Source organism: Mus pahari, chromosome 2 (genome assembly GCF_900095145.1).
Source record: "Mus pahari chromosome 2, PAHARI_EIJ_v1.1, whole genome shotgun sequence".
Classification (NCBI taxonomy): Eukaryota; Metazoa; Chordata; class Mammalia; order Rodentia; family Muridae; genus Mus; species Mus pahari.
The window spans coordinates 5,038,383-5,064,618 of NC_034591.1; the positions used below are offsets into that span (position 1 = coordinate 5,038,383).

The following is a 26,236-nucleotide window of genomic DNA, read 5'->3' on the forward strand; positions in this document are numbered from 1 at the left end:
GTATGTAGTGATTTCTGTTTCCTTTCTTCCAGGTACAATAAAAATTTAGAAGAAGCTAAAAATGTTGGCATAAAGAAAGCTGTCACAGTCAGCATTTCCATAGGCACTGCCTACCTGTTGGTCTATGCATCATACGCTCTGGCATTCTGGTATGGGACCTCCTTGGTCCTCTCAAATGAATATTCTATTGGAGAAGTGCTTACCGTAAGTAATAAATGATTCATAAAAGGATTCATTAAAATGCCAGTTCAATTTAATGCTTTTAATTTGGCCTTAGAATATGTTTTTGAAAAACAATTAAATACTACAAAGAAATATTTGTTCAAATATATTCACAGGTTAGAAAGTGGAAAGGAAATTATAGGTTGGTTACGTTGCTTTCTTAAAGAGAAGTTACANTTAAACTGGATTAATACACAAAAGGGAAACAGGTGACTATATGGTTTTAAATGGTTTTAAGGCATATTATTAATTTGGTTATATATAATTAAGGTCTGGCAAACATTTAGTCTCTGAAGGTAAGACAGAAAAGGCGATTCTGAGACATTAACATTAACCATCTTTCTACTATGAGCTTACGTTTAATGAGATGGTTTCATTTTGACAAACTTTGTACTAAGTGCTTCTTTTATTTTCTGAGTTACTGTTCAAACAAAAATAAATAATAAAAATACTTTTAATGGCAGCTAATATACCTCACAAATTTGAATACATATAAATTGTTTCTCTTTGCAACAGAAAATTCTATATAGAGGTTTTCTGCCTGACAGAACTATGCACAAGGATGGATGCTATTTCTTTCATTTGAAGACAATGAAATAATTTATTAACCAAGCTCAATCTGTAATAGTGGGCTCATTTTTTCCTCCCCAAACACAAATGCATTGAATTCATGACCACAGCCACCTTTTTTTTTTTAAAAAAAATCACTTAATGTAATACTTTTCTATATCTTTATACTTTCACTATATAGTCCAGGATATCCTCAAACTGGCAATTGTCTTGCCTTAGTTTTTGATTTTGGCAGTCATAGGTGGGAACCACATGTCTGACAAACAGTTCTTTTTATCAAAAATTTTTCATTTTATTGATAAAAATTCTTTTTATCAAAATTTAGATTTGTAATACAGAAATAATAATTGCCTTCATTTTTCAACCCCGCTTAACACCATTTACAGGGCTCTTTGGTTATGAATAAGCTTTACTGCCCTCTTCCCCAGTTTTTAAGGTGGTTTAAAGTTTTATTTTATTTTTAATGTGTGTGTGTGTGTGTGTGTGTGTGTGTGNGAGAGAGAGAGAGAGAGAGAGAGAGAGAGAGAGAGAGAGAGAGAGAGAGAGAGAGAGAGATAAACTGGAGTTGTAGGTGGTTCTTAACTGCAGGTTATGAACATCCCATGATCGGGCTTGGAACTGAACTCATGTCCTTTGCAACAGCAGTGTGTGTTTTTAACTGTTGAGACATCTCTACAGTTGTTGCAAGGGTAGGTTTTCTTTTTAAGAAGTAGATACTTTTGGTGAATGTGTGTGTGTGTGTGTGTGTGTGTGTGTGTGTGTGTGTGTGTGTGTGTGTGAGTGTTTTAGTGAGAGGAGCTTGAGTTGTAATAAGAATGTGTTCTGCTCAGTGTGATGTAGAGAAACCGTTTTGTTTGTTTTTCATATGCTGAGGCTAGAACCCGGGATTCCTAAATGTCAGTCTGAGCTGCAGCACTTCTACTCCTGAGCCACATCCCCAGCTTTGGAGAAGCGATGTGTGTCAGATGTTCACGGAGTACAGATCTGCCTTACAAACAGAAACACTAAAGTAGTGTGTGTAGGATTTCATACCAGACTCACCGGGGTCACATTCTAGCTGGACTTTACCCGATGTGTGATTTGGAGCAGCTGTCTAAACTCTTCTGGCTTCTCTCATCTCTTTTGCCATACAGACGTGACACAGCATGTGCCCTAACTTTCAGTGCTGTTGTGAAGACTAAGTATGATACACAGTCATGTTCCTGTATGGCTTAGAAATGAGTTGTGACATATGTAGTCTTAGGCCTCAATCTAGGAAGCCAGGTGTTTAGTAACAAGAAGAAAGTGTCTTTACTAAAACATAGAACAAAGTCCCAAATGCCTGTTCATTAGATTTCACAGAGGAATGCAGTGTAGGGAGATGAATCAGAAGCACGGAGTCATGTCTTAAGCGTGTGCCTAGTAATTGAGAGAGCTTGTGCACAGGCGGTAGCATCTGACACAGCATAGACAGAGCAGGCCACCTTGAAGGCCAAGGATTTGAAGAGAATGTCCCAAAGATGCGCGGTATTAATCCCAGGTATAGACCTGGTCTTCTTGTGTTTATTTCATTTTACTCCTGTGAAAAATCTAGGTTAAAAAATGCTTAGTCTCTGAAAAAAGTAAAAATTCTCAATTTAATATGATGATTGTATAGAAATTATACCCTTGCGTGATGAAGTGAGTAAGATTAATTTGCTGTTCTAAACACGTTAAGTGTTTAAATTTAAATCTACATCAATTGGTTGTTTTCATTTTAATCAAAGAATCAAACTATTTCAATTTGCTGACTAAAAGTGTAATACGTTGTATGTATATTCTGTGGAGTGGTTAAATATAGCTGATGACTGGGATTTGAACTTGAATCTTAGTCATAAGCTTAAAAATATCCACTCAATCTTCTGATGTTATTTGTGCCATTTTGAAGTGAAATTGGTTGTGTTAGAAGGAAAGGGACCCGTAAGGAAAATTGTTCTTGAGTGCTAAGTAACTATGCGCTTGGTTCTCTCCTCAGGTCTTCTTCTCTATTCTGTTGGGGACTTTTAGTATTGGACACTTAGCCCCAAGCATAGAAGCCTTTGCAAACGCAAGAGGGGCAGCCTTTGAAATCTTCAAGATAATTGATAATGTAAGTCTGACCTGCCCATTTAGCCATCTAATTTAAAAGAGTTTTCTGATTGAGCCAATGTCATGATTGCTTCCTCTCCACCAAGTGTCATTTCAGAGTAGTGATTGAACCCTAGTGATCTAAAATATTTTTCTGCCTAGGAGCCAAGCATTGACAGCTTCTCAACAAAGGGACACAAACCAGACAGTATAATGGGGAATTTAGAGTTTAAAAATGTTCACTTCAACTACCCATCGAGAAGTGAAGTTAAGGTATGGTGCTAAGTGATAAATCTATGGTTCAGTAATCTGTTGGATAGAGATACTCCTTTACATATTATAAAAGAAAGGAAAATAATAGATATAAATCATACATATCCACCTTTCAGTTCATAGAACTTATGTGCATCTATCTGTCCTGGAAACTGACCTAACATTGGCTTCTCACGTGTCTTGGTAGATCTTGAAGGGCCTCAACCTGAAGGTGAAGAGCGGACAGACGGTGGCCCTGGTTGGCAACAGTGGCTGTGGAAAAAGCACAACTGTCCAGCTGCTGCAGAGGCTCTACGACCCCCTAGAGGGAGTGGTGAGTGAGCATGCAGCCAGCACCAGTTAAGGCTGCCCACCATTCTGCCTCTGTGATTCCAATGTGTGGAAACCACATGCTTTGTTCCAGGTCAGTATCGATGGACAGGACATCAGAACCATCAATGTGAGGTATCTGCGGGAAATCATTGGTGTGGTGAGTCAGGAACCTGTGCTGTTTGCCACCACGATCGCCGAGAACATTCGCTATGGCCGAGAAGATGTCACCATGGATGAGATTAAGAAAGCTGTCAAGGAAGCCAACGCCTATGACTTCATCATGAAACTGCCCCACGTGAGTTGTGCCTGATCTCTGTCAGCCCAGGCTCAGAGAGTAGAGCTCTGATTAATGCGGTTCATGGGAACCCAGGAACCTTCTGTGAGGTAGAACAACTGCCTTAGCTGGGAAATTCATTTACCTCAGGTTTTACAGCCCACGCTCTATCAAATAGTGGTAGATATATTTATTTCTTTGCTATATATTCCTGTTTTTTGATTGTTTTTTTCTAATTATAGCAATTTGACACCCTGGTTGGTGAGAGAGGGGCACAGCTGAGTGGGGGACAGAAACAGAGAATCGCCATTGCCCGGGCCCTGGTCCGCAATCCCAAGATCCTTTTGTTGGACGAGGCCACCTCAGCCCTGGATACAGAAAGTGAAGCTGTGGTTCAGGCTGCACTGGATAAGGTCAGTGAGCTATTCTTACAAAGGTCTGAATTATAAGAATAATAGTATTCCAGTTTTTTTTCCTTGTGTGTATAACTGAGTATATATATATATATATATATATATATATATATATATATACACATATATACACACACATATATACATATACACGTACATGTACGTGTATGTATGTGTGGGTGCATTTGAGCATGTATATTGAAATCATAGACTATTTTCTGGAGCTTACTGGCTTTATAATGTTGAAGCACTGGCATTTAGTAACATAAGATAAATGACTGAATTCAATCATAAGCCAGGTTTCTCTCTCTCCAGGCTAGAGAAGGCCGGACCACCATTGTGATAGCTCATCGCTTGTCTACAGTTCGTAATGCTGACATCATTGCTGGTTTTGATGGCGGTGTCATTGTGGAGCAAGGAAATCATGATGAACTCATGAGAGAAAAGGGCATTTACTTCAAACTTGTCATGACACAGGTGCAGAGGAACTCTAGAAATGTCCTAATTTATCTTTGGTTATCTTGAGAAGCATTAAAAGAGCTTTGGGTATTCAGGACCAGGTAGTGATCTATTTTACTTTTTCTGGGAAGCAGAGAAGCTTAAAAAGGGATAATATGGTTTAATTGTTAGCATTCCGTCTAAACTCTACCCCACAGTTACCTGACAACAGCCAGATAAACCTGACCCACTATAAAAGGGGCTGCTTGCCCCCTCCTCCATCCTACAGCTTATAGTCAGTTCATCATCCAGGGAAGTCAGGCCAATAATTGAAAGCAGGAATCAGGAGGCAGGAACTGATGCAGATGCCATGGAAGGATGCTGCTTCCTGGCTTGCTCAGCCTACTTTCTTATACAATCAAGGATCAACTACCCAGGGATGACACCATTTACAATGGGCTAAATTGTCCCACTTAAATCATAAATCAAGAGGATACCCCCACAGACTTGCCTAAAAGCCAATCTTAAGAGGACATTTTTCTTAATTAAGATTCCCTCTTCCTAGATATGTCTAGGTTTGTGTCAAATTTTCAAACAAGGCAGCGCAGCAGTGACTACATAAGAGCCATTTTATTTGGTGGCAGTCCTGTTCATTCTGTGGTTTTCATTGCCAATATATCACCTGAGAAAGCATAGCAGCTTACTCTCTCATCGTTTCCCATAATAACTTGAAACATTTCATTTTTTCCATTAATGCTGATACTTAATGAGTCACTTCCCCTTTTAAAACTGTGTCTAACCAATTTCTGTCTTTTTGTTGTTGTTGTTGTTGTTGTTGTTGTTGTTGTTGTTGTTATAGACTAGAGGAAATGAAATTGAAGCAGGAAATAGTGCTTATGGATCCCAGAGTGACACTGATGCCTCTGAACTGACTTCAGAAGAATCAAAATCGCCTTTAATAAGGAGATCAATTTGCAGAAGTGTCCACAGAAAAGAAGACCAAGAGAGAAGACTTAGTACAAAAGAGGCTGTGGTATGGATGAGGCCTTAGTCTTAGTTTTAAATCCTCCACACCCCCCTCATTGTCTCTCTGTTATTTGGGTGCACTGGGGCTGGCAATAGAAATGGGTCCTCTGGGGGCTGGTGAGATGGCTCAGTGGTTAAGAACAGGGACTGTTCTTCCAAAGGTCCTGAGTTCAAATCCCAGCAACCACATGGTGGCTCACAACCATCCCTAACAAAAATCTGATGCCTTCTCCTGGATCGTCTGAAGACAGCTACAGTGTACACACATATAATAAATAAATAAATAAATATTTAAAAAAAAAAAAAGAAAAAAAAGAAATGGGTCCTCTGGAAGACCAGCAAGTGTCCTCAGCTGGCCCCTGAATTATCAATTTTGTAAACTATCTTGTTGTCATGTATGTGTTTTCCAGGATGAAGATGTGCCTCTGGTTTCCTTTTGGCGGATCCTAAATCTAAATCTAAGCGAATGGCCTTATTTACTTGTTGGTGTTCTTTGTGCTGTTATAAATGGGTGCATACAACCAGTGTTTGCCATAGTATTTTCAAGGATTGTAGGGGTAAGTGCTAGTGTCTGTCTTGTGTTTGTTTGTGTTTACCGAGAAAGAGTAAATAAATTGCTTCTGTTCGTACCATTGACAACAAGCCAGGAAAGCATAACTCTTCACACAGCTTTTAATGGGAGAATAGAATTCTAGGTTGTAAGAGGAAACCTAATATTTTTATTTAAATTATAAATTGTTTGAGAATTTCTTACAAAAGTACTCTATTTACATCATTTTCATCTCCCTCAACACCCGCCAACTCCTCATGTCCCCTCTCTACCTGTTCTCTTTCGTAATTATTATTGTTTTACACACACACACACACACACACACACACACACACACACACCCTACCGAATCCATTTAGTGACAAAATGAGCTGCCTCAGGGTGGCAGAAAGATCGTTAAGAGCCAGAGAACCAGGATGCCTGGTGCTGGATGACATGGGAGCTACACCCATGAAATCTTGACAACATAATTGCCTAAATAAGACTCATAGAATAGCACACCAGTCAACAGGTCAATGGGCGGAGGTCCCACAAGTGCTGCTGAGAGAGGTAGATTCCGTTTTCTTCAGGGATGAGCTCCATAATACGTTCTTGGGTTCCACATAGTCAGCAGAGACAGCTTGGGACACTTGGAAATCTTCACGTAGTAAAACAAAAAGTTGTTGAACAATATGGTTCCTCACCAAGACTCCAAGCAGAGAGAATTTATTACAGTTCTCTACCCATGATATGATAGGGTAGCACATGTTAATCTATATGGACGCCCTCAGTATTGGATGAGTCTGTGAATGGTAGACCCCCTCTGTCTTGAAGGAAGGCAGAATGCAGATGCTTTGGAGGCCCGTCTTGTCCCCCCAAACTGTATGAGATGAGAGTGGAGAATTCTCCATGCAGAATGCCTTCCTCAGCCATAGAACTAAGAATCTGTCAAATATTTCGCCGCAGGTTTTTTCAAGAGATGATGACCATGAAACTAAACGACAGAATTGTAACTTGTTTTCCCTGTTCTTTCTGGTTATGGGACTGATTTCTTTTGTTACATATTTCTTTCAGGTAAGTCTCTACATTATTTCTGTATTCATTGTGGAAGATTTGCAAACATGTATGTAATTTTCCTGTTTGTGTGGTCCCTCTCTCCTTACCTGGGCTGCGACAGACTGTGGGCTTTGCCTTTGCTTCTCTACCCTTTTCTACAAGTACAGCCTTTGACCTCGTGATAAGGGATGATCAGTGTGCTGCAGTGATTGGAGCAAAGATGGAAACATGAGCAAGGGAGCCAGGGATAAGTTTGGAGCTAAGTGTTGATGGTCAGTTTAGTATTTAGAGAAATGTCTTCCTATATTTGAAACAAACAAACAAACAAAAACAAAAACCAGGAAGCTAAGAGAACTCTGCAAATATATCACATTCATTTAAAAGGATGTTGAGACCTTTGTCACCCTGCTCTTACTACAGAGAAGGAACTCTTTCAATGCTAGAAGAACCATTAAAAGCCAATCATTAAAAAAGCACTCAGGACACATCCTTAACACTCCTTTGCAGCTTAAAGTCATATGACTAAATTTCAATCGCAAAGAAATGAAGTGTTCTCACAGTATGGTGTAGAAAGACATTCAATGTGGACTCTGAGCGGTCTTTCTCTCATTTGCACACATAGCCAATTATGTGTTCATGGGAGAAGTTACTTGTTTTCCCTGTCTTTCCCTGAGTTTTCTCTCTCCAAAATATGGAAAATGTTACCTTGTGATGATTAAGGCAAAATATGACCAAGTGAGCAAGTCCAGTTCCGTGAGAAGCATTAGGAGATAACCTATTCAATGAGTCAGTGTTTACCCACATGAAATACTTTAGCTGAAACTCTGAATAGATTTCTTTAATGCTTTCTGGGCTTTTTTGAATTTAAATTTTTGTTTTATGTGTATGAATGTTTTGGGTGCATTTATGTCTGTGCACCATATACATACCTGGTACCCCCCAGAAGGAGATCAGTTTCCTGGAACTGGAGTTACAGATGGTTAAGAACCACCATGTGGATGCTTGGAATGTAACCAGTGACATCTGGAAGAGCAGCTAGTGCTCTTAACAACCGACCCATCTCTCCAGCTCCAAGTAAACACATTCTAGACATATATTACTATTTTACTGGGCAAGACATTGTTGGTGGGTAAAAAAATGAATAAAAGGGTTATTTGACTAAGTGCTTAAAAGATTATAGAACTCCATCTTGCTAGAATGAATGGGACGTTTCCTAGACCGAGAAGGTCACAAGTGTCTGGAGAAGTGTCAGTCGTTCTGTGTGGAGTAGGTAAGAGATTGGGATGGAGGAAGCTTTGAGCTTTGGCAGTTGGGATAGTGAAGTGTGACGAGTGAAAAGCATTCCCTCGTAGTCTGGCTGGGCTGGGGAAACTGAGTCTGCCATGACTCAGACCTGCAAGCCTGCCAAACCATCCTGAGAAACAGCCCATGGATCCCTGGACCTCCACGGGTTTCCAGTCCGTGCTGGAGAAAGCGGGGGGTGCCCAGTTGCTCATCTTAGAAATAGGCAGGGAGCTCAGTGAGAGACAGGTTGTCAGGCTGGGCCCCATTCTGCTCAGGAGTCTACAGTTCTTGCTGTAAACCTTGATTATAATGCCCTGTTGAGCTGTGAACTCTGGAAACCTGTGAACTATTCAAACGCCCCCCCCCAATTAGGTTTTAAGCATAATGACTATGGGGTTATGAGATCATGCATGTAGCCCACCATGAGCTAACAGAAGGTAGCTTGCTACAAAAATAACTGTAACCATTTCCCCATTGCATATTGCAGGCAGGTAGTAGCCCATTTAGTGTAGCAAATTGAAGCTGAGAAACACCTTTTTCCTATGCCCTTTGATCTAACAGCAGAAACCTGTTTGTGGTCCCATCTGGCCTTAAACAGTCCCTCATTTCCTTGGTGATCTTGACTTGCGTACCCTCTGCACATTTTTCCTCCCTTTCTTTCAGTAACACCCAGGATGCCATTTAGGAGCACAGAGGAATATATGGCTGGCCCCTCTTCCCACACCACTTTCCCATGGCTCATCTGTGGGTTGACGCTTCCAGTTTCAGGCGAAAAGGGGAATCCTATTGCTTCCTAGTCTTTGGTCCTCATACTCATTGTAGTGAAGACTTGGCTGTCGTTTTTCCCAGATGTGACCTGGCATAGCAGCACACTCATGTCTTACTGTTCTTTTCTGGTTACTGTCCCTCCTCCAGACATTGAGGTATATAGTCTTGAAGGATGGGGAGATAGTGTGAAAGGCTTCCTCTTAGTGAGCCACATTCCTCAATCAGTTTTGATAGCAAAGTTTTACCTTTTCAGTTCCTCCTTTATGGATGGGTGACTGTAAACTCTTTTTTTTCCAGATTTTACCTTAGGTCCTTGTGCAGTCATTAACAATGCTTCTTTTCCATCCCACAAAGTGTTCCAGTTAGATAATAGCTTATGCTCACAATGTGTCTTAGTTATGGATTCTATTGCTGTGAAGAGACACCATAACCAACACAACTCTTATTAAAAAACAAAAAGCAAAACAAAACAAAACAAAAAACTCACCACATTTAATTGGAGCTGGCTGACAGTTTCAGAGGCTTAATCCATTATCATCATGGTGGGAAGCATGACAGTGTACAGGCAGACAGGGTGCTGGAGGAGCTGAGAGTTCTGCATCTTTATCTGCAGGCAACAAGGAGACTGTGCTCCACACTGGACAGAGCTTCAGCATAGGTGATCTCAAAGCCAACTCTCATAGTGACGCACTTCCTTCAACAAGACCACACCTCCTAATAGTGTCACTCGCTACCCATGGGCCAAGCATTCAAACACATGAGTCTATGGGGGCCATACCTATTCAAGCCACCGCACAAATTCTCTAGACTGCCCCAGCCTTTGGTATAACCGCATTTTCGAAGTGTTTGCTATTGAACAATTGGAGAAGAACAATAAGTAGAGCTAGGAAGGGCTGGGCACATAAATGCATTTGTAGTACACTTGTGGAGGCCCTGTCACTAACTGGGAATCATTGGCAGCCTCTGTTGCTCGCTCATTACTGCAGCTACATAACTGACACTATAGCATAGAGTCACAGCAACACAGCAAACCCAGGAACTGAGGCTCTGGGACTTCATAGATCATCATATATTCTTTAGCAGCAACACTGATCCCTCTGGTCCCTCTTCCAGCTGTGTAATTGGTGTCTGCAGCTCTGCCCAGTCTTCCGTGTGACATGTTCTTGTTCTTCTCAGTGCTTCACATTTGGCAAAGCCGGAGAGATCCTCACCAAGCGAGTCCGATACATGGTTTTCAAATCCATGCTGAGACAGGTACGGCTGTTGAGGGGTTGTCCCCTGGGGTGAGTATGACTTTTCCCCTTGTTCCCCATGGACAAAGATTGTAGGAGCTGTGCCGCGTTTGTTAGATAGAGATCCTGCATGGGTTCTCAGCCTCACTTTGAGGCTGGTGAAACATCTGTCTGTGGACCTGTAATCTGCCTGCTGCAGGCCGGCACAAGGAACCACACTGAGTTGAGACAAATGGACTGTCCAGAGTAGATTTTTTCCTCCAGCCTTTGGTCCAGCATTGAAAGATTACAGAAGCTGAAGTAATTGTCAATGTTGTGCATTCCCCACTCCTTCCTTCTCTCTCCTGTGAATCTGGGATACTATGTCGTGAGTCTTGCCCTCAGGAAATACCCTCCACACCATTCATTCTACACATCCAAATCATCACGTGCCTCATCTGCCCTCACTGCCTGTTTCTTTCCTCTGAGGAGACTGACAGGGTAACCCACATGCAGTATTAGCTCAGTGACTTAGTAAGACAGAGTACATCTCTCACTTTGTACCTTTTACATGCTCAAAACAAACAGTGTAGATATTTTTCCTAAAGAAGTAAGATCTGGGAAAGGAATCCCAGAGCAGCCAGGTTGAAAGAAGATTTTGTTTTTGTTTTTAATAACTGTGAGAAATCTGCGTGTGACTTTAAAACATGTGTGATCACTAGTCATTTGATATGAATAAAAAGATGTCCAAGGGGCCTAGCCCAGGCAAGCCAGAGACACTGGAGCCAACCCAGCTCAGAAGCGTCAGTGTGCCATGGAGCCGGTCTCATATTCCTGGCTGTTGTTTTGTTATTTTAAGATTTATTTTATTTTTTAATTACATGTATATGGGCAAGTGTATTGTGCACATGAGGGTAGGTGTCTGCAGAGGTTCAAAAGGGCTTAAGATCCCCTGGAGGGGATAAAGTTTTAGCTTATTGTGTGCTGCTAACACATGTGCTGGGAACCACATTCTGTAAGAGCAGTATGCACTTTAACGTCCAGGCCAGCACTCCAGTTCTCTACCCAGCTGTTGTTGATCCCACAGTCCTTTCCCTGTCTTCTCACCAGTACTTCAAAAGCTAAATGAGCTTGGTAACTCTGTGTGGTTACAGCCAGGACTAAATCTGACCTGTGAGGAAGCCCTGATTTTTATGGTGGTCCCCAGCCTTGGGCTTTCTGTCAAACATTGTCAATCCCAGGCTTCTCCTTACACTCTCACGGTAGACCTTGGTAAGTCTGCCGATACTCGCTATCCCATCATCCTCCAGGCCAACCCCCAGCTCCACTGTTCTTCCAGAGTTGAGTGGATGGTGTGTAGGATGCTCTTTCCAGAAACCGTTCAGTAAAGCAAGTGTGAGAGAGCCACTGCTTATGCATGATGGTATTAAGGTCTTCAAACGGAATGGCCTCTGTCTTCAAGGAAGTCACGATCTGGTGGGGAAACACTTTCATACCTGAGATGCTAAGAAGTGCATTAATACAGGCCACAGTGAAGCATGGCACTTTGGTGATTTCTGTTAACTATTTTCTATGAAAATCTTTTACTGTTTTGAATGTCGTTGCTTCAGATATTTTTCTCGTGACAGACATAAATTCAAGCCTCAGAACCACTGTCTTTCCTGCGTTTGCTTAAAAATATGAGATAGCACAAGGAAAAATCCTCCTTTGCTGGTGAACATCATTTTAATGGACGTGGCTTTTGACATTTCGGTCCCCTTCATTTATTCTGCCCAGACTAGAGTTAACTATTTGTGTGTGTGGCTTCTCTCCTTTGATATTGATAAATCTCTCAAACTGCCATATTTCCAAACTTGAACTTTGACTTCTGCTTGCTCAGCAGGTTTGCTCCAGACCTACTCTTTCTCCTCCCCACCCATTGTTCAGACTAAACCCTTAATGACTTCCCTTGCTGTTGAGTCTCTTAACCTCTCCACCAGCTGTTCATCAGCCTCGTAGATGGTTTCATTCCCTCCACCATCATCCCAGTGTGGATGTAACATGTATCTAGCAGGGGAAAGGTTGCATAGTCTCTACAGTTGCCACAGACTGTGCACTGTGCCTCACCCATCCCCGTCATGGGTAATCTATGACAACATCCTTGTCCACCACGTGGTGTCTTCCCAACTCTGTAGGTAACTGCACAATGGTTGTAGCAGAGAGGTTCAGGGGATTCCGGTAGGACAAAGAGATCTGGAGGAAGACATGAGGCCTGTTCTGTTTAGGCTGCCACAGCCTGGTAGCTTTTGGTAACTGATTTAGTGTGCCTCGGCCTGGAGTCTCTGCCTGTACCACATCTTCTTTCTTCAGGCGCTCTCCCCCGCTTCGTTTGCATGTCTGATCACCTTAGATAAGCCTCCATGTCCCTTCTCTACATTGCCTGTCCCTTACTTGTTTGTCCTTCTTTGATATGTTTATGTCCAGAGTGTTAATTACCACCCAGAAAGTGTAAATTCTTCTACTTGTGCATTCACTCCCTAGAGCTGAGGCTGTATGGTGACAACCGCATTGGTATTCTTTACTGCTTTCTACTTGGAGTTATGCTGGAAACAAGTAGATTTTTTTTTTTTTTTTGATAAATGAACAAGTAAAACAGTCTAGTTATGTGTTTGTATATTAGCTGTCTTCTGTCTGTTGAATATTAAATTCTGAATGTTGGTTGCAGGGGATATATCATACTGACTCTGTCACTTTCTCCTAGGTCTAAGAGTTTCATTTAAAAAAAATTCCCTTTGTGTTACAGGATATAAGCTGGTTCGATGACCATAAAAACAGCACTGGCTCATTGACCACCAGGCTCGCCAGTGACGCTTCTAGTGTAAAAGGGGTATGTGCTTCCTCTGGGTGGTGTCTTCCTTCCACCTTGATCCACTGCATGAGACCTATTTTCTCATTATAGGTGATAGTGACTGACTAGCTTTAAGAAAATGTAAATAGGGGCTAGAAGGAAAAAAAAAAAAAAGGAAATACCTATTTAACTCCCTGGGATATCACAAGTGTTATAGCAAAAGTATAAAATTAAATACATATTTCATAGGATATATACCTTCAAAGCATTCTTTTGTTGTTGCTGGTTTTCGTACTATTCATGAGATGCACCGAGAATAGTTGTTTAATAATAAAGGAACCACTTTGTGCAATCATGTGCCTATTAAACTTACCTGACGTGTGACTGTTGCTAATAGATTAACATGTCTCATAGGGTCAGTCTGTCTTATTGCTTAGTTAACTGACAGACAGTTGTACTTGCTACTGAAGAGAGGACACACATACTTCCTGTCAGAATGTTTCTAGGTTTTCAGAGCAGAAGGAAGAGAACCTTCCTTAAAATGACTGCAGGAAACAAAGCCCATATGAACAATTATTGTCTGCACAGAAGGAATAACTTTGAATTCTCAAATCAGGAGATATTGATTTCCGGCTGAAGTTACAATCCCTCCTATACCCACTCCTTAGCAATAATCTTCAAGCACGTGATGTGAAAACTCAAACATACAGGGTAGTGTCCTCCCCAACCCCGAACCTCTGTAACAATCGTCATCCTTCAGGCTTCTTCTACAACGGACCTATAAATACTGATGACATCTCAGGTTACAGATGGCGTTTCTATTAAAATACACTAGAATATGATATGACTCCACACAGGAGAGTTGGAAAAGTCGTCAAAGTCTGATAAGTCTCAAGCATTATTTTCATATTCGTCTTCTTTAAATGAATAAATCAAACACTAAAGACTTATGTGCAAACAAGACACAGTTATGTATTTCATGTAACAGAGAAGACTTGCCTTCGTACAATCTGCTTGGTAGGTCAGACTAACAAAAAAGTGCAAAAGGATGAATAGAGGCAGGATCTAGAGTTAGAGATTGCCTGCCTAGCTGTTGGGAGGAGGGAGGGAGGGAGGGAGGGAGGGAGGGAGGGAGGGGGGTGGCAAGCAGGCCAGGCTCAATAAGGTCATGTAGGCAGGAGGCCAGAAGGAGGGAAAGTGCAGTTATTGTAGGAATTGGAGGAATGTTCTAATAAGATCAGTAAGCGCTAAGACCCTGATTTTGATTGACCTTGATTCTTTGACCCTTGCCACCTACCAGAGCAGGATCTGCCTGAGTCATAAAGGTTACAGGCAGAGAAGCAGCACTGCTGAGCCCATAGCAGATGCTCTGGGTGCTTCTGTCCATTGGCAGCTGCTGTGGGGAATGCGTTCTGTGTAGGGTTGTAGATGCTGGGCATCCTAGCACATCCCCATCTGCAGAGTCTCCCAGGAGGCTTCACTTTGACCTTCACATGAGAAATGTGCAGGGAGAACTCTTTAATGATCACTCTGCTTTTTGACCTGTATGTGGTTTAGCAGAGGGTCTCTTCAGTTTAAGCTTAGTTCACTGCACCATATTTATATATACATACATATACGTATATCATATATAATATGCACTCATGTGTGTGTCATGTGTGTGTATGTATATAACACACACATACATGATGGAGAATGCATATATTTCATAATTTTCGACTATTTCTTTTTTTTCAAATTAAATCCAAGCAAATGAAACCTAATGAGTGTCTCAAATAAGCCCAGGTATATTTTAATATCCTTAATGAAAAACAGTAGCCTTACGTTATAAACAATTGGGTACCACTGGGTGTGGTGGCACACGCCTTTAATTCCAGCACTCGGGAGGCAGAGGCAGGCAGATTTCTGATTTCGAGGCCAGCCTGGTCTACAAAGTGAGTTCCAGGACAGCCAGGGCTATACAGAGAAACCCTGTCTCGAAAAACCAAACCAAACCAAAACAAAACAAAACAAAAAAACAAAAAAACAAAAAACAAAAAAACAACAACAACTGGGTACCAAACACTGACATTTCCACTAATCTCGGGTTAGTATAGTGGTCAGTCTCTTTTGCTGTACTGATTTGCATAGCTTTGTTTAGTAATTATGCTTCACATATCAATTTCAATACCAAGAAATGTCTTGGTATTGAAAAGTCAGGACTGAGGAGAGGGTTCGGTAGGTCAGAACACTCTCCACAAGCCTGAGGTCCTGAGTTTGAAACCACATCACTCACATTAAAAAGGGCAGGTATGGCTGCATATCCCTATAACCTCAGCATTGGGAGACAGAGATGCGTGGACCCTAGGAGTCCACGAGCAAACTTGTGGTTAGTTCAAGAGCAGCAAACAGTAGAAAAAGACACTCATACCTGCTCTAGCCTGCATCCGGGTGACTGCGCCAACCTCCTCTTGTACATCCGGGTGAATACGCCAACCTCCTCATGTACATCCGGGTGAATATGCCAACCTCCTCATGTACATCCGGGTGAATACGCCAACCTCCTCATGTACATCCGGGTGAATACGCCAACCTCCTCATGTACATCCGGGTGAATATGCCAACCTCCTCGTGTACACGGAGCACATAAACACACATGAATGTATATACAGCAATACAAACCGCCTGAAAAAAAAAGAAATTAGAACAGAGAGAAAAACTAGCTAAGTGCCGGAGTATTGATCTACTTTCATATTTATGTAGAAGTCAGGGAAATCCTCATCTTAGAAACACAATAAAAAGTCAACCACTTTAGTAACTGGGAAGGTAATTAGTATATTTGGATGAAAGTAAATAGTCCTAATTCATAAACATGCATTTTATGGTTAATTTTAAAATGTCTCTAATTTGTTGTATTTTTCAGGCAATGGGTGCCAGGCTGGCTATAGTTACTCAGAATGTAGCAAACCTCGGGACAGGAGTCATCCTCTCCTTAGTCTATGGCTGGCAGCTGACACTCTTACTTGTAATAATCATACCGCTCATTGTATTGGGTGGAATTATTGAAATGAAACTGTTGTCTGGTCAAGCCTTGAAAGACAAGAAAGAGCTTGAGATCTCTGGGAAGGTGAGTCAAACCGAGCGAGCGCAGTTCTTACCTGGCAGGAAAAAAAATGGACTCTTGGTGGCGATGTGGAGCAATTCCCTGCTGCTGTCTGTGCTCCAGCGCATCCGTGTCTCACAGACAGACTGACAGCTGCTTTTGACAGCTTTTCTGGTTTCAGCCATTGTCTCCACTTTCTCCTGGGCTCCCATCCAGCCTGCTCCATCCTTCCTGTCTTTTCTCTCCCCCGTTTCTTCTCTCCCCCACCTTCTCTGTTGTTCTTTCTCTAAATCATTCCTTTCTCAGGAATGTAGACCTGCTTTGTTATGAATGATGCGAGACACTCATTATGGGAACGTCTACCCAGTGTTATTCTTTCCGTCTTAGATTGCTGCTTTTTCTCCTTTGTATGTCTCCTCCCTCCCACATCTCTTCCCCTTCACTCGACCCTGCTTGATGTGCACACTCAGCTAAATTTTATTTCACAGCTCGACAAATGCTTTTGTAGGACTTACTGGATTCCCTGGCAAATGTTTTATTTCTTGCAGCGAGACCCTATGAGGTGTGTTCTGTTAGAACCTCATTTTTTTTTTCCAGGTGAGGCTGACAGATAGGTAAGCTATGCCTCCCAATGCCTTAGAGCCCATCACGCCTGGAGCCAGAATTCAAACTCAGGCTGCGGTACTCCAATTAGCTAGGAATCTACATTCTGTTATGATAATGGTAGTCATATAGCACACGCTCTGCAGAAATGAGAGTTTGGAACAGACCTAGCCCCCCACCCCAAATAAGCCCAGTGTCTATTGGGGCTATATATGCTGATGGACATTCCACATTCCCAAGACTTAGTGCCAGGTTCCCAGGGGTGGGGGGAGGTTTGGGTTCCTAGTAGGTGTGTGTTAGGCACTTTGTCTCCTAGCCATGTACCTCACTGACATAAATGATGAGGAAGTTCCTGGAGATTAGTCATCACCAAGATTCCTCATTCTGCTCTTCTGAAGTTCCTTTGAGAGAAATACGTATGACCAGCTTCTTTGCCTCTAAACTGTTGTTTCTGGGGTCAAACTTCACAGTGTGAGTACCCCCAGTCTTTTCTGGCTCAAGCTACATTAGTCCCAGTTGTAGAATATCTCCTGAGTTAATGACTTCAGTTAACAATGTGTTTATTGGGTTTCTTTATTCTGTGGTGAAGACTTTTCAGTATGAGCAAAGCATTATGATACTATAGTCCGGATGTTCTTAAAGTATCCTTAGAGTGTTGGTAGAAAGATGGGCAATCCTAAGAACCAAGTCATCAGTTACAGGAGTGAGGAGAGGGACACAGATGGAAATGGATGTGTGTACCTATGGCAGATTTTCTGACTCATGGTCAGGCTCTGATTCACCGCTAGCTGACTACAGTGCATAGAGATGATGGGGGGTGGCTACACAAATCAGCTTCCTATTTAATATTTAAAAATCAACAACATGCATATAACTCTCAGGTTGCAACCATTTACTATTAAACAGCCACCATCATCTTATGAGCTGTATGTATACTCCCTTACTTAATGCTGTCAGTAACCATGCAGAATTATCCCTTCCGGAGCGATGAGAAAGCCCAAAGTGTAAAGCGAACCTGGATCTTATCCAAAGTCACAAGGTCATGGACATCCCACTGATGTGTTCCCTCTCATCTTATCCTCCTGTGTTCTATGTTCATCACACAAAATCAATTACGCTAACCTATCCTTCAGATCTTTCAGTGGGTTCTAACAAGCTGCATGCAGTCTGAGCTTTGTGCCCTGGTGCTTGATGATTCTGCTCTTCTCCTGCACTCCGCTTCCTTCTCCACATGGCTGTGGCCAGTAGGGGCTTCGTGCCCCTTTCTGATTCCCTGGGCTCTCATGGATGGCCTCTTTCCATCAACCAGGTTTCCGAACTGCATTTTCAAAGACCCTTCACACTGTCTGAGTGTGTGCTTCCTCCCCTCAGCCTCGGTTGTTTCTGTTTTCTTTATTAATGAATGGCATGTCTTCCTTGCTAAAACGTAAGTTCCACGAAGCACGAGGCTGTCTCTGATGATTTCCTTCTAAAGGAATGAGGTAAGCTTGAGGCTTCTATGCCGTTCTGTACGATTTAGAACATGTATACTCAAGTGTATGCTGTTAAGAGCTGCTTGTATCCCAACTACATAGTGTCAGGGCCATCTTACATAGTGACAGTATGACGTCACAGACTGTTCATGTTCCCTGTGTTTGATGTCAGAGTCTCACTCACAGTGTCTGTGAAGTATGGGCCTGCTCATCATTTTCTGTCTATGATGTCAGAATATGCTCTTAGCCTTCACCCTGTCAAAGGCGTGTGCCTGTTTTCAGTCATGTTACTATGAACTAATGAGTATTTGCTGAAAAACGATGTAGGGTTTTTTTTTTTCAATCTTGAAAGCCATAATTAAATTTTAATTCCTTTGAAGACAGAAGGAGGATGGTGAAGAGATTTATTCTTTTTTTTTCAAAAATCACATTTTTTTCTGCAAAATTATTTTGTAAACAATACTTTCAGAAAGAAACTACTATTTTTACTCTTTCTGCTAAAAGTTCTTTTTGTGTGTGGGGGGGTGGGATTACTTAGTTTTTAAAACTTGTAGCGAACGAAGCCTTAAAAGCCCACATGTCTAGTTAAGACTTTTCCTAATTGCTTCATTGTGCCTTGAAATGAAAAGATTTTTCTGTGAAGTCTTTGTTGTAAGCCCTCACTTTCATCAGCGAAATGCACAGAGAAAGCATGACATTCTCAGACTCACCACAGCGTCCTTGCCTTAGAAAGTGATGTGCAGGAAGTCTTTATCCTTTGTTGTTTTGACCATGGGGCTTGTTTTCCGTCACACGTGGCTGTGGTTTGTGCAGTGGTCCTAACCCAGGAAAGCTCGATTATTTGAACATGTAGAATTACAAATATTTGTAATGTATCTTACTAAGATTATCTGAATAAATTCTTTTCTCTAGCATCTTTTCCTTACTGTCAGGATTTAAAAAAAAAAACAACAACAACATATATATTTGGTGTGTGAGTATGCAGTTGTATGTGAACATGGGTGCCTGTGCATATGTATAGGATGTAAGAGGTCAGCATCAGGGGTCATTTCTCAAAAGCCATGTGCCTTGTCTTTGAGTTGGAGTCCTTCCCTGGGACCTCGAGCCCACTGATCAGGCTAGGTTGGCCGGCAGCAAGGATCCCCTGTCTCCTTCTGTAGTGCTGAGATTACAAGTAAAGTGAGAGAGGAAGTGTGTGTGTGTGTGTGTGTGTGTGTGTGTGTGTGTGTACTGAACACATCCAAAGAATGGTCTGCTATAGCCACACCTTCAGATTTAAATGAACTTATAAAGTGTACAGCTAACAAACCAAAGTAAAAGAACAATAGGGAATAGTAGACAGATGGAAGCAACAGATAATTGGCAGAGTGTCATCAAACAAGGTACTGAGAACATACAGCTGCAGTGATTGATAGGCCGAGAGAGCAGAGGTAACATCAATTCGGGACATAGAATACTGAGCAGAAGTCAACTGTGGAAGAAGCAGCCACCTTGGTGTTGCCAGCTGAGTCTCTCTAAATGGGCTTCGTCCAGAGGACTGGGTTGGATCTGATGCCCTCTTCTGGTTTCCCTGGGCACTGCATGCAAATGGTGCACGGACATACATGCAGGCAAAACATGCACCAATACACATGGAATCACTTCTTTTTAAATTTCCTTTTCAAACTTAGATAATTTGTATAGGATTCAGTGAAAAATAATGGGAGTTAATACTGTAGGGTATTATTCTATGACTTACTATAGTTAGTTGGATGTATCCTAATTAACATAAGTTCTGACCTATGAAAGAGAAAAATATGTGAGCCCATAAGAACCAGTAAGAAAACTTGCTGTCCTACAGTTTTAAAGTTAAAGAGATCCTAGAGACCTTCCATCCTTCCCCTGTCATTTCACAGATGAAAAGTGTGAGAGTTTTGTGGCTGAGAAATTGAAATCTCATTGAGGATATTTCTATTTTTAACATCTTCACATTCCTTGGCCCACACTATAAAAGGTGGCAAGGAATGTATGTTCTAAACAAATATTCTTGCTAGAGGTTATATGTTACTCGAACATAATGGGGTGACAGAATCTTGGGGAATTATGTCTGCCATGTTCCTCAAAAATAGTTTATTATCAAATACCACTAAAATATGTTAATGAAAAACAGAAAGGAATCAAACAGGAATGCAGTAAGCCATCAAACTTTAAAGATGAGTAAGAGGAAACAAAATGTAACAAGAAGATTATAGACTCTAGTATATATCTTTTAATAATAACTCTAAGTGTAAATGGTCTTAATTCTACAATTAAAAGACAGACTGGATGAATGGATTTAGAAGCAAGATGCAACAATATGTAAACAAAGCAAAACAAAACAAAAACCTCACTGACAAAATCCACAATCTCAGAGTGAAAGGTTAAAAAGCAATAGTCCAAGCAAATGGAACCGGAAACCACGAAGGTTTAGCCACACTCATATCCAACAAAATAGAGTTTAAGGAAAAATCACAATACTTAAAGAAGATTGCTATTTAATTTGCTGGGCAGTGGTGGCACATGCCTTTAATCCCAGCACTTGGGAGGCAAAGACAGGCGGATTTCTGAGTTCCAGGCCAGCTAGATCACAGCAGGAGACACTCCAAAAGCAATGCTAAGAAGAACATTTATTGCAGTGAGTTCCTATGCCATAAAGAGATCTCAGCCTAGAGATGCACTCAAGGTCTTGGAGAAATGAGAACAAAACCAAACCAAAACTGAAGAATGATGATCAGGACACAAGCCAGTGGAAGAAACCATAAAGGAGAACCATAAAGGGACAATGAGGAAAGATGGCTCTGTGGGGTAAGAGCACTCACTGCCTTTCCAAAGAGCCAAGTTTAGTTCCCAATCCTGACATCAGGCAGCTCACAGCTGCCTGTAACTCCAGCTCCACGGGATCCAACACCCGTTGCTGGCCTCCACGGAACCAGCACACACATAACATGCATAGACACATACATAAAAATCAATGATTAAAGAACTAATTAAACAAAGAGATAGTGTTTTAAAAAGATCAAATTGCCAAACACTCGATTAGTCAAAAGAAAGGTCCAAATAAATAGAACTTAAACAGCAAAGAGTATGCTTAATACTACTGGAAACTTGGAGGATCATCGAGGGATTTTTAAGTTTTAATTTAAGCTTTAAAAATTTTTATTACTTAAAGTGTGTGTGTGTGTGTGTGTGAGAGAGAGAGAGACAGAGACAGAGACAGAGACAGAGACAGAGACAGAGACAGAGAGACAGAGAGAGAGACAGAGTCCAGGGTGTCAGTTACTCTGGAGCTGGAGTTACAAGTGGTCATGAGCCACCTGGTGAGATTATTGGGACTTGAATTTGGGTGTTCTGGAAGAGCAATACGTGCAATTGACTACTGAGCATTTCTTCAGCCCTGTTAGAGCATATTTTTAGTGAGGAAAAAAATGCTTATAATGTAGCAAATTTAGAAGAACTAGAATCGTTTCTGGGCAAATATGGCCAACCAAAGTTGAGTCTAAAAAATTTAAGAAACTAAGTATAATGAAAACACGAGATTTAATACGTTTCCCAACAAAAAAGTTCTCTGTACAATGTATGAGAAAGGGAAGAAACCTCTGTACTCATTCTATGAAGCTAAGAAGCTAGCATTACCCAACTACTAAAACCTGATAAGAACAAAACAGACAGAACAAAAAGAACCCCACAGAACAACAACCTCCCCTACCTTCCAAAAACTGCAAAAAATCCCTCACAACATATATGAATGCATAATAAATGTGAATGCTGGGTAAGAAAAGCTTATGCTGACAAGCACGGTGAATGCTCGTGATCCGGACTTTCATGATCCAGGAAGACTGATAGTTGTCAATCTCGGCTAACAAGTTAAAGACACTCTAGGCCACATAGTCAGATGCTGTCTCAGGAAATCAAAACAGGAAAAGTGGTCTGTGATAGAGTTAGACTCATCCCTAGGATGCAGGAGTAGCTAAATATGCACAGCTGGGAAGTGACGTACATGAATAATCACAGAGTTGTCCAAGGACATCCAGACACAGCACTCAAGAGAATTCCGCGTACCTTCTTGATGAAATGCTTTAGTTAGTATAGAAGAATCATACCTCAATGTACAAATGATTGTACAAGACAAATATATACTAGCTAATACAGATATATAATAGCTAATATATAAATATATAATAGTATACAAATATAATAGGTGATAATAGAATAATGGAAAAAAAAACAAGGTATTTCTTAAAAATTAGGAGTAAAATAAGGATAACTAATATCATTATTGTTCAATTTTAGCTATAGAGATCATACCTGAGAAAAATTATAGGAAAGAAATGTAATAGGAAAAAATAGGAAAGAATTGAAATCCTGCTTCCCACATATATTAAACAGAAAAAGACTTTGCTGAAAGACCAGAACTGATGAATTTACTAGAGAAGCGTTTACAAACACAAGATACGTTGCAAATATAAGTATCTGTTCCTCACAGCAATTGACTAAGACAAATTAGGAGTCCCATTTCCTAATAGCTACAACACAGCCCCTAGTGACTCTGATTCAGGAATTTTAACATTATAGTGAAAATTAATGGAAGAAGCCAAAGACAGTACCAGGAAAGACCCCGCCTGTGTTCATGCATCAGGGGAAATGATGTTCAGAGTCCACATTACTCAAAGCAATTTGCAAATTAACTTTCTGCAGCCATGATACAGAAGGGATGAAAGGTTAATATATGGTATGTATGTATTATAGAACATCATTCAGCCACAAAAAAAAGTTCTGTTACTCGCAGGAAAGTAGAATTGGAGGATGTTGTGTTAAAAGAGACATCAAACAAGTGTATGCTTTGTTTCCTGTGCAGAATATATGAAAAGATGAGAGAGGGGAACTGTGGGGCTGGGAGGGGCGAGAAGAGAGGGTGGGAGAGGAGACATGCTCGATCTGTGAATATATGGAAAAGCCAGTGAATCCTGCTCATTTCTACATTAATTTAATGGCAAGCAGCACTTATTCTCTTTGACCTAGTGTTTTTACATTCGAGAAAATTTCCTAAGAAAATTATTTAATATTGATAAATGCTCCTATTCAAAGATATCTATGGAGATGATGATTTTAATAAAAATTGAAAGCAATGTTGTCTATTATACCAACTCCACATGGATTTAATAACCTTGGAAAATGCTCTTTATTTTTATCAAAAGCAGTATAGAATGCAGAATCTATTTTATTATTAAAGATGTGTATGCTTGGGGGAGGAAATCAATGTTTAAGTTAATGGGTAAAATGATAATATATAACATTTTCTTTTGTAACATATGTAAGATATTATGTTTTAAAATAGTGGGACTTATGAAAAGAAAAATATTACATTAAAAAAATAAGTAAAGCCAGGTGTCACGGTGCACAGCTGTATCCACAGCAGTGAGATGGAAGTGGGAAATTCTCGTTTTAGGCCCATCTCACTTATTTTGAAAGACCCTATGTCAAATAAATGAATAAGCAAACTAAAACAATTGTAAGGTTAGATAGAACATGTCCATTGTAGAAGAAAGAGCAACTTAAAGGATATACTGAATTCTCAAGTTACCTTTTCTAAAGCCAAGTCTAGACAATGGCTTTAGGCAGTCTGTCAGCTTTAGTCTCTATGGGGGTGGGGGTGCAGGGAATTTGTGGATCTTCCTTACAGAGTTCAAGTCCAGTTTGAAAAATTACTTAATATTCTTTTTCAGTAAAGAAGATGCTCATCGATAATACTAAATGCAAAATACATTATAATAAATTGCTTTTATTAATGTGATTTACACACTTCAAATTAACTGCTTGTTGGATCTTGTGTCTGTTGTGTTACAGATTGCTACGGAAGCAATTGAAAACTTCCGTACTGTCGTCTCGTTGACTCGGGAGCAGAAGTTTGAAACTATGTATGCCCAGAGCTTGCAGGTACCATACAGGTAAGAAGCCCTAAAGAGTGGGCCAGGGCTCTGAGGAGATTTCCAAGCAGGACTTCAGTTTTCTGGATTGCTTTTGCCAAAAAGCAGAGTGCACATGAAGCGAGTACTAGAAGGAACACCAGAAAATATCAAGACAGAAATGAAGAAACCTGAGCTTAGCCAGAAGCATCTGTGATACAAACCTGTGAAGGCTGGTGACACGTGGGGAGAGAAGAGGACCAACTGTTAATGCCTCTGGTGTCCAGTTAGGATAATGACTCTGCTATTTGCTGTATTGGGGGTGACTGTTCTCTATGGAACATGGAATTGGAGATGCTGTGTGATACAGAAGGGTCTCCTGAGAAAATTTCTTGTCCCTTTGTCAGGAGACCTTCTCTTTTCCCTTGACCCCAGAAATCTCCATGAGGGCTCTAAAGGGCGACCAGGACATGAGCAAGGCCAACCTTAAGTCCCAGCTTCTCTAGGACAAGGAGATATGTTACCACCAATTAAAGACAAGTTAAAGTATAAAAGCAGGTTTATTGGGACCAGCTCTTGGGTGAGTTCATCAATCCTGAGGGATGAGGCCAAGGAAGTTTAAATGCAGAGAGAGAGACGGAGGGGAGGAGAAGAGAAAGGGTGGGGGAGGGAGGGAAACAAAATGTCTAGATTATATAGTAAAGAGCTGGGGCTAGAAGAAGCCCATGTCCTTGGCTCGATAGTTCAGTTAGAGGGTAGGAGTATGCAAGCCATGTCCTGTAACAGGCAGAGATCAAGGGATGCACGCAGAACCTAGAGGCCAGGTCTTCTTTGGTATGCTAAGTAGGCACCTCAGTCACTTGTCTTAGGTTTGAATCCCAACATCGCAGCCTTTTGTTGATAATAAATGAGTAACAGGTTATGTAATCATATATAAATACTTCCTGCTGATATTGGGGCATCATTAGTTGGAGTCCAAAAGCTGGAATGTTGGCTAGGTCTGGGGAGAGTGGGCTCCTGGGCAAGTTTTGCAGGACCATATGGGGCATTTTAGGTATGTTAGTATTACCACTCTTTGTACTCTGTACTGAAATCCACATTGTAGAAAGAGCAGCAGACTCCTGCCTTTGAGTCATAGTTAGAGGAACAGTAGAATGGTTTTGGTTAAAAGCTTTAACACTCTGGAAGTCTTAACACCACAGCAGCATAATGAAGGGAAGAAATCTGAAGCATTTTCATTCCTTGTATGTATCATGAACCACTCTGTTATCACCATTTAAGTTTTTATGTCCTCAACCCTTCATGATTTGTATTTACCCACAAACACTTTGTTAGGTTCTCACTTAAGCTTCCGTAACCTCAGACCTTACATAAACATCACACTTTTTCCTATCCACTTATTCATCACGAGACACAGGTGGTTAACTACTGGGAGCAATCACTGTAAACTGAGTTCCTTTGGGTAAAAGAATAGTAAAAAGTTACTTCTTTCACTAGTCTTCAAACCCCCCAGAGACCTGAGAAGGATATATTTTGTGCGGAGGAAGCAAGAAGTGCAGATCAAGCAGGTTCCGAGTCTATTGAAAAGCAAAAGACTACCAGCTACCTGGTCCCCAGGCTCCTCTGTAGTTGGTAGGGCGTCTTTCTTTAGCTATCAGACCTTGGCAGACTTTTCTATGAAGCAGGAACTTGGGAAGGCTGTCCTCTGTTTGTCTAGGCAAAATGAGGCAGCCAGTTTTCCAGTGTCTTGCCTGACCATAGACAATCAGCAGTCAACTGTCGGTGGACAGCTTTGACACATTTGAAACAAGCATCAGGCGGAGCGTCTTCTGTGCCCATCTTTGGAGGAGGAGGAGGAGGAGGAGGGGGA

The 26,236-nt window shown here is 41.1% G+C and overlaps 1 protein-coding gene across 2 annotated transcripts in view; it reads left to right on the plus strand.

Moving 5' to 3' along the window:
- The window catches only part of LOC110315904 (multidrug resistance protein 1B), a 69,774-nt gene that overhangs the window by 26,897 nt on the left and 16,641 nt on the right, over window positions 1–26,236 (plus strand). For both annotated transcript variants that reach the window (XM_021189847.1, XM_029535436.1), the window contains 14 exons: window positions 33–204; window positions 2,786–2,899; window positions 3,040–3,150; window positions 3,338–3,463; window positions 3,554–3,757; window positions 3,979–4,149; window positions 4,465–4,626; window positions 5,447–5,620; window positions 6,024–6,170; window positions 7,109–7,216; window positions 10,427–10,504; window positions 13,244–13,327; window positions 16,191–16,394; window positions 24,308–24,408. In XM_021189847.1, coding sequence (XP_021045506.1) covers window positions 33–204; window positions 2,786–2,899; window positions 3,040–3,150; window positions 3,338–3,463; window positions 3,554–3,757; window positions 3,979–4,149; window positions 4,465–4,626; window positions 5,447–5,620; window positions 6,024–6,170; window positions 7,109–7,216; window positions 10,427–10,504; window positions 13,244–13,327; window positions 16,191–16,394; window positions 24,308–24,408 — 1,956 coding nt within the window. The remainder of the gene's footprint in view (window positions 1–32; window positions 205–2,785; window positions 2,900–3,039; window positions 3,151–3,337; window positions 3,464–3,553; window positions 3,758–3,978; window positions 4,150–4,464; window positions 4,627–5,446; window positions 5,621–6,023; window positions 6,171–7,108; window positions 7,217–10,426; window positions 10,505–13,243; window positions 13,328–16,190; window positions 16,395–24,307; window positions 24,409–26,236) is intronic.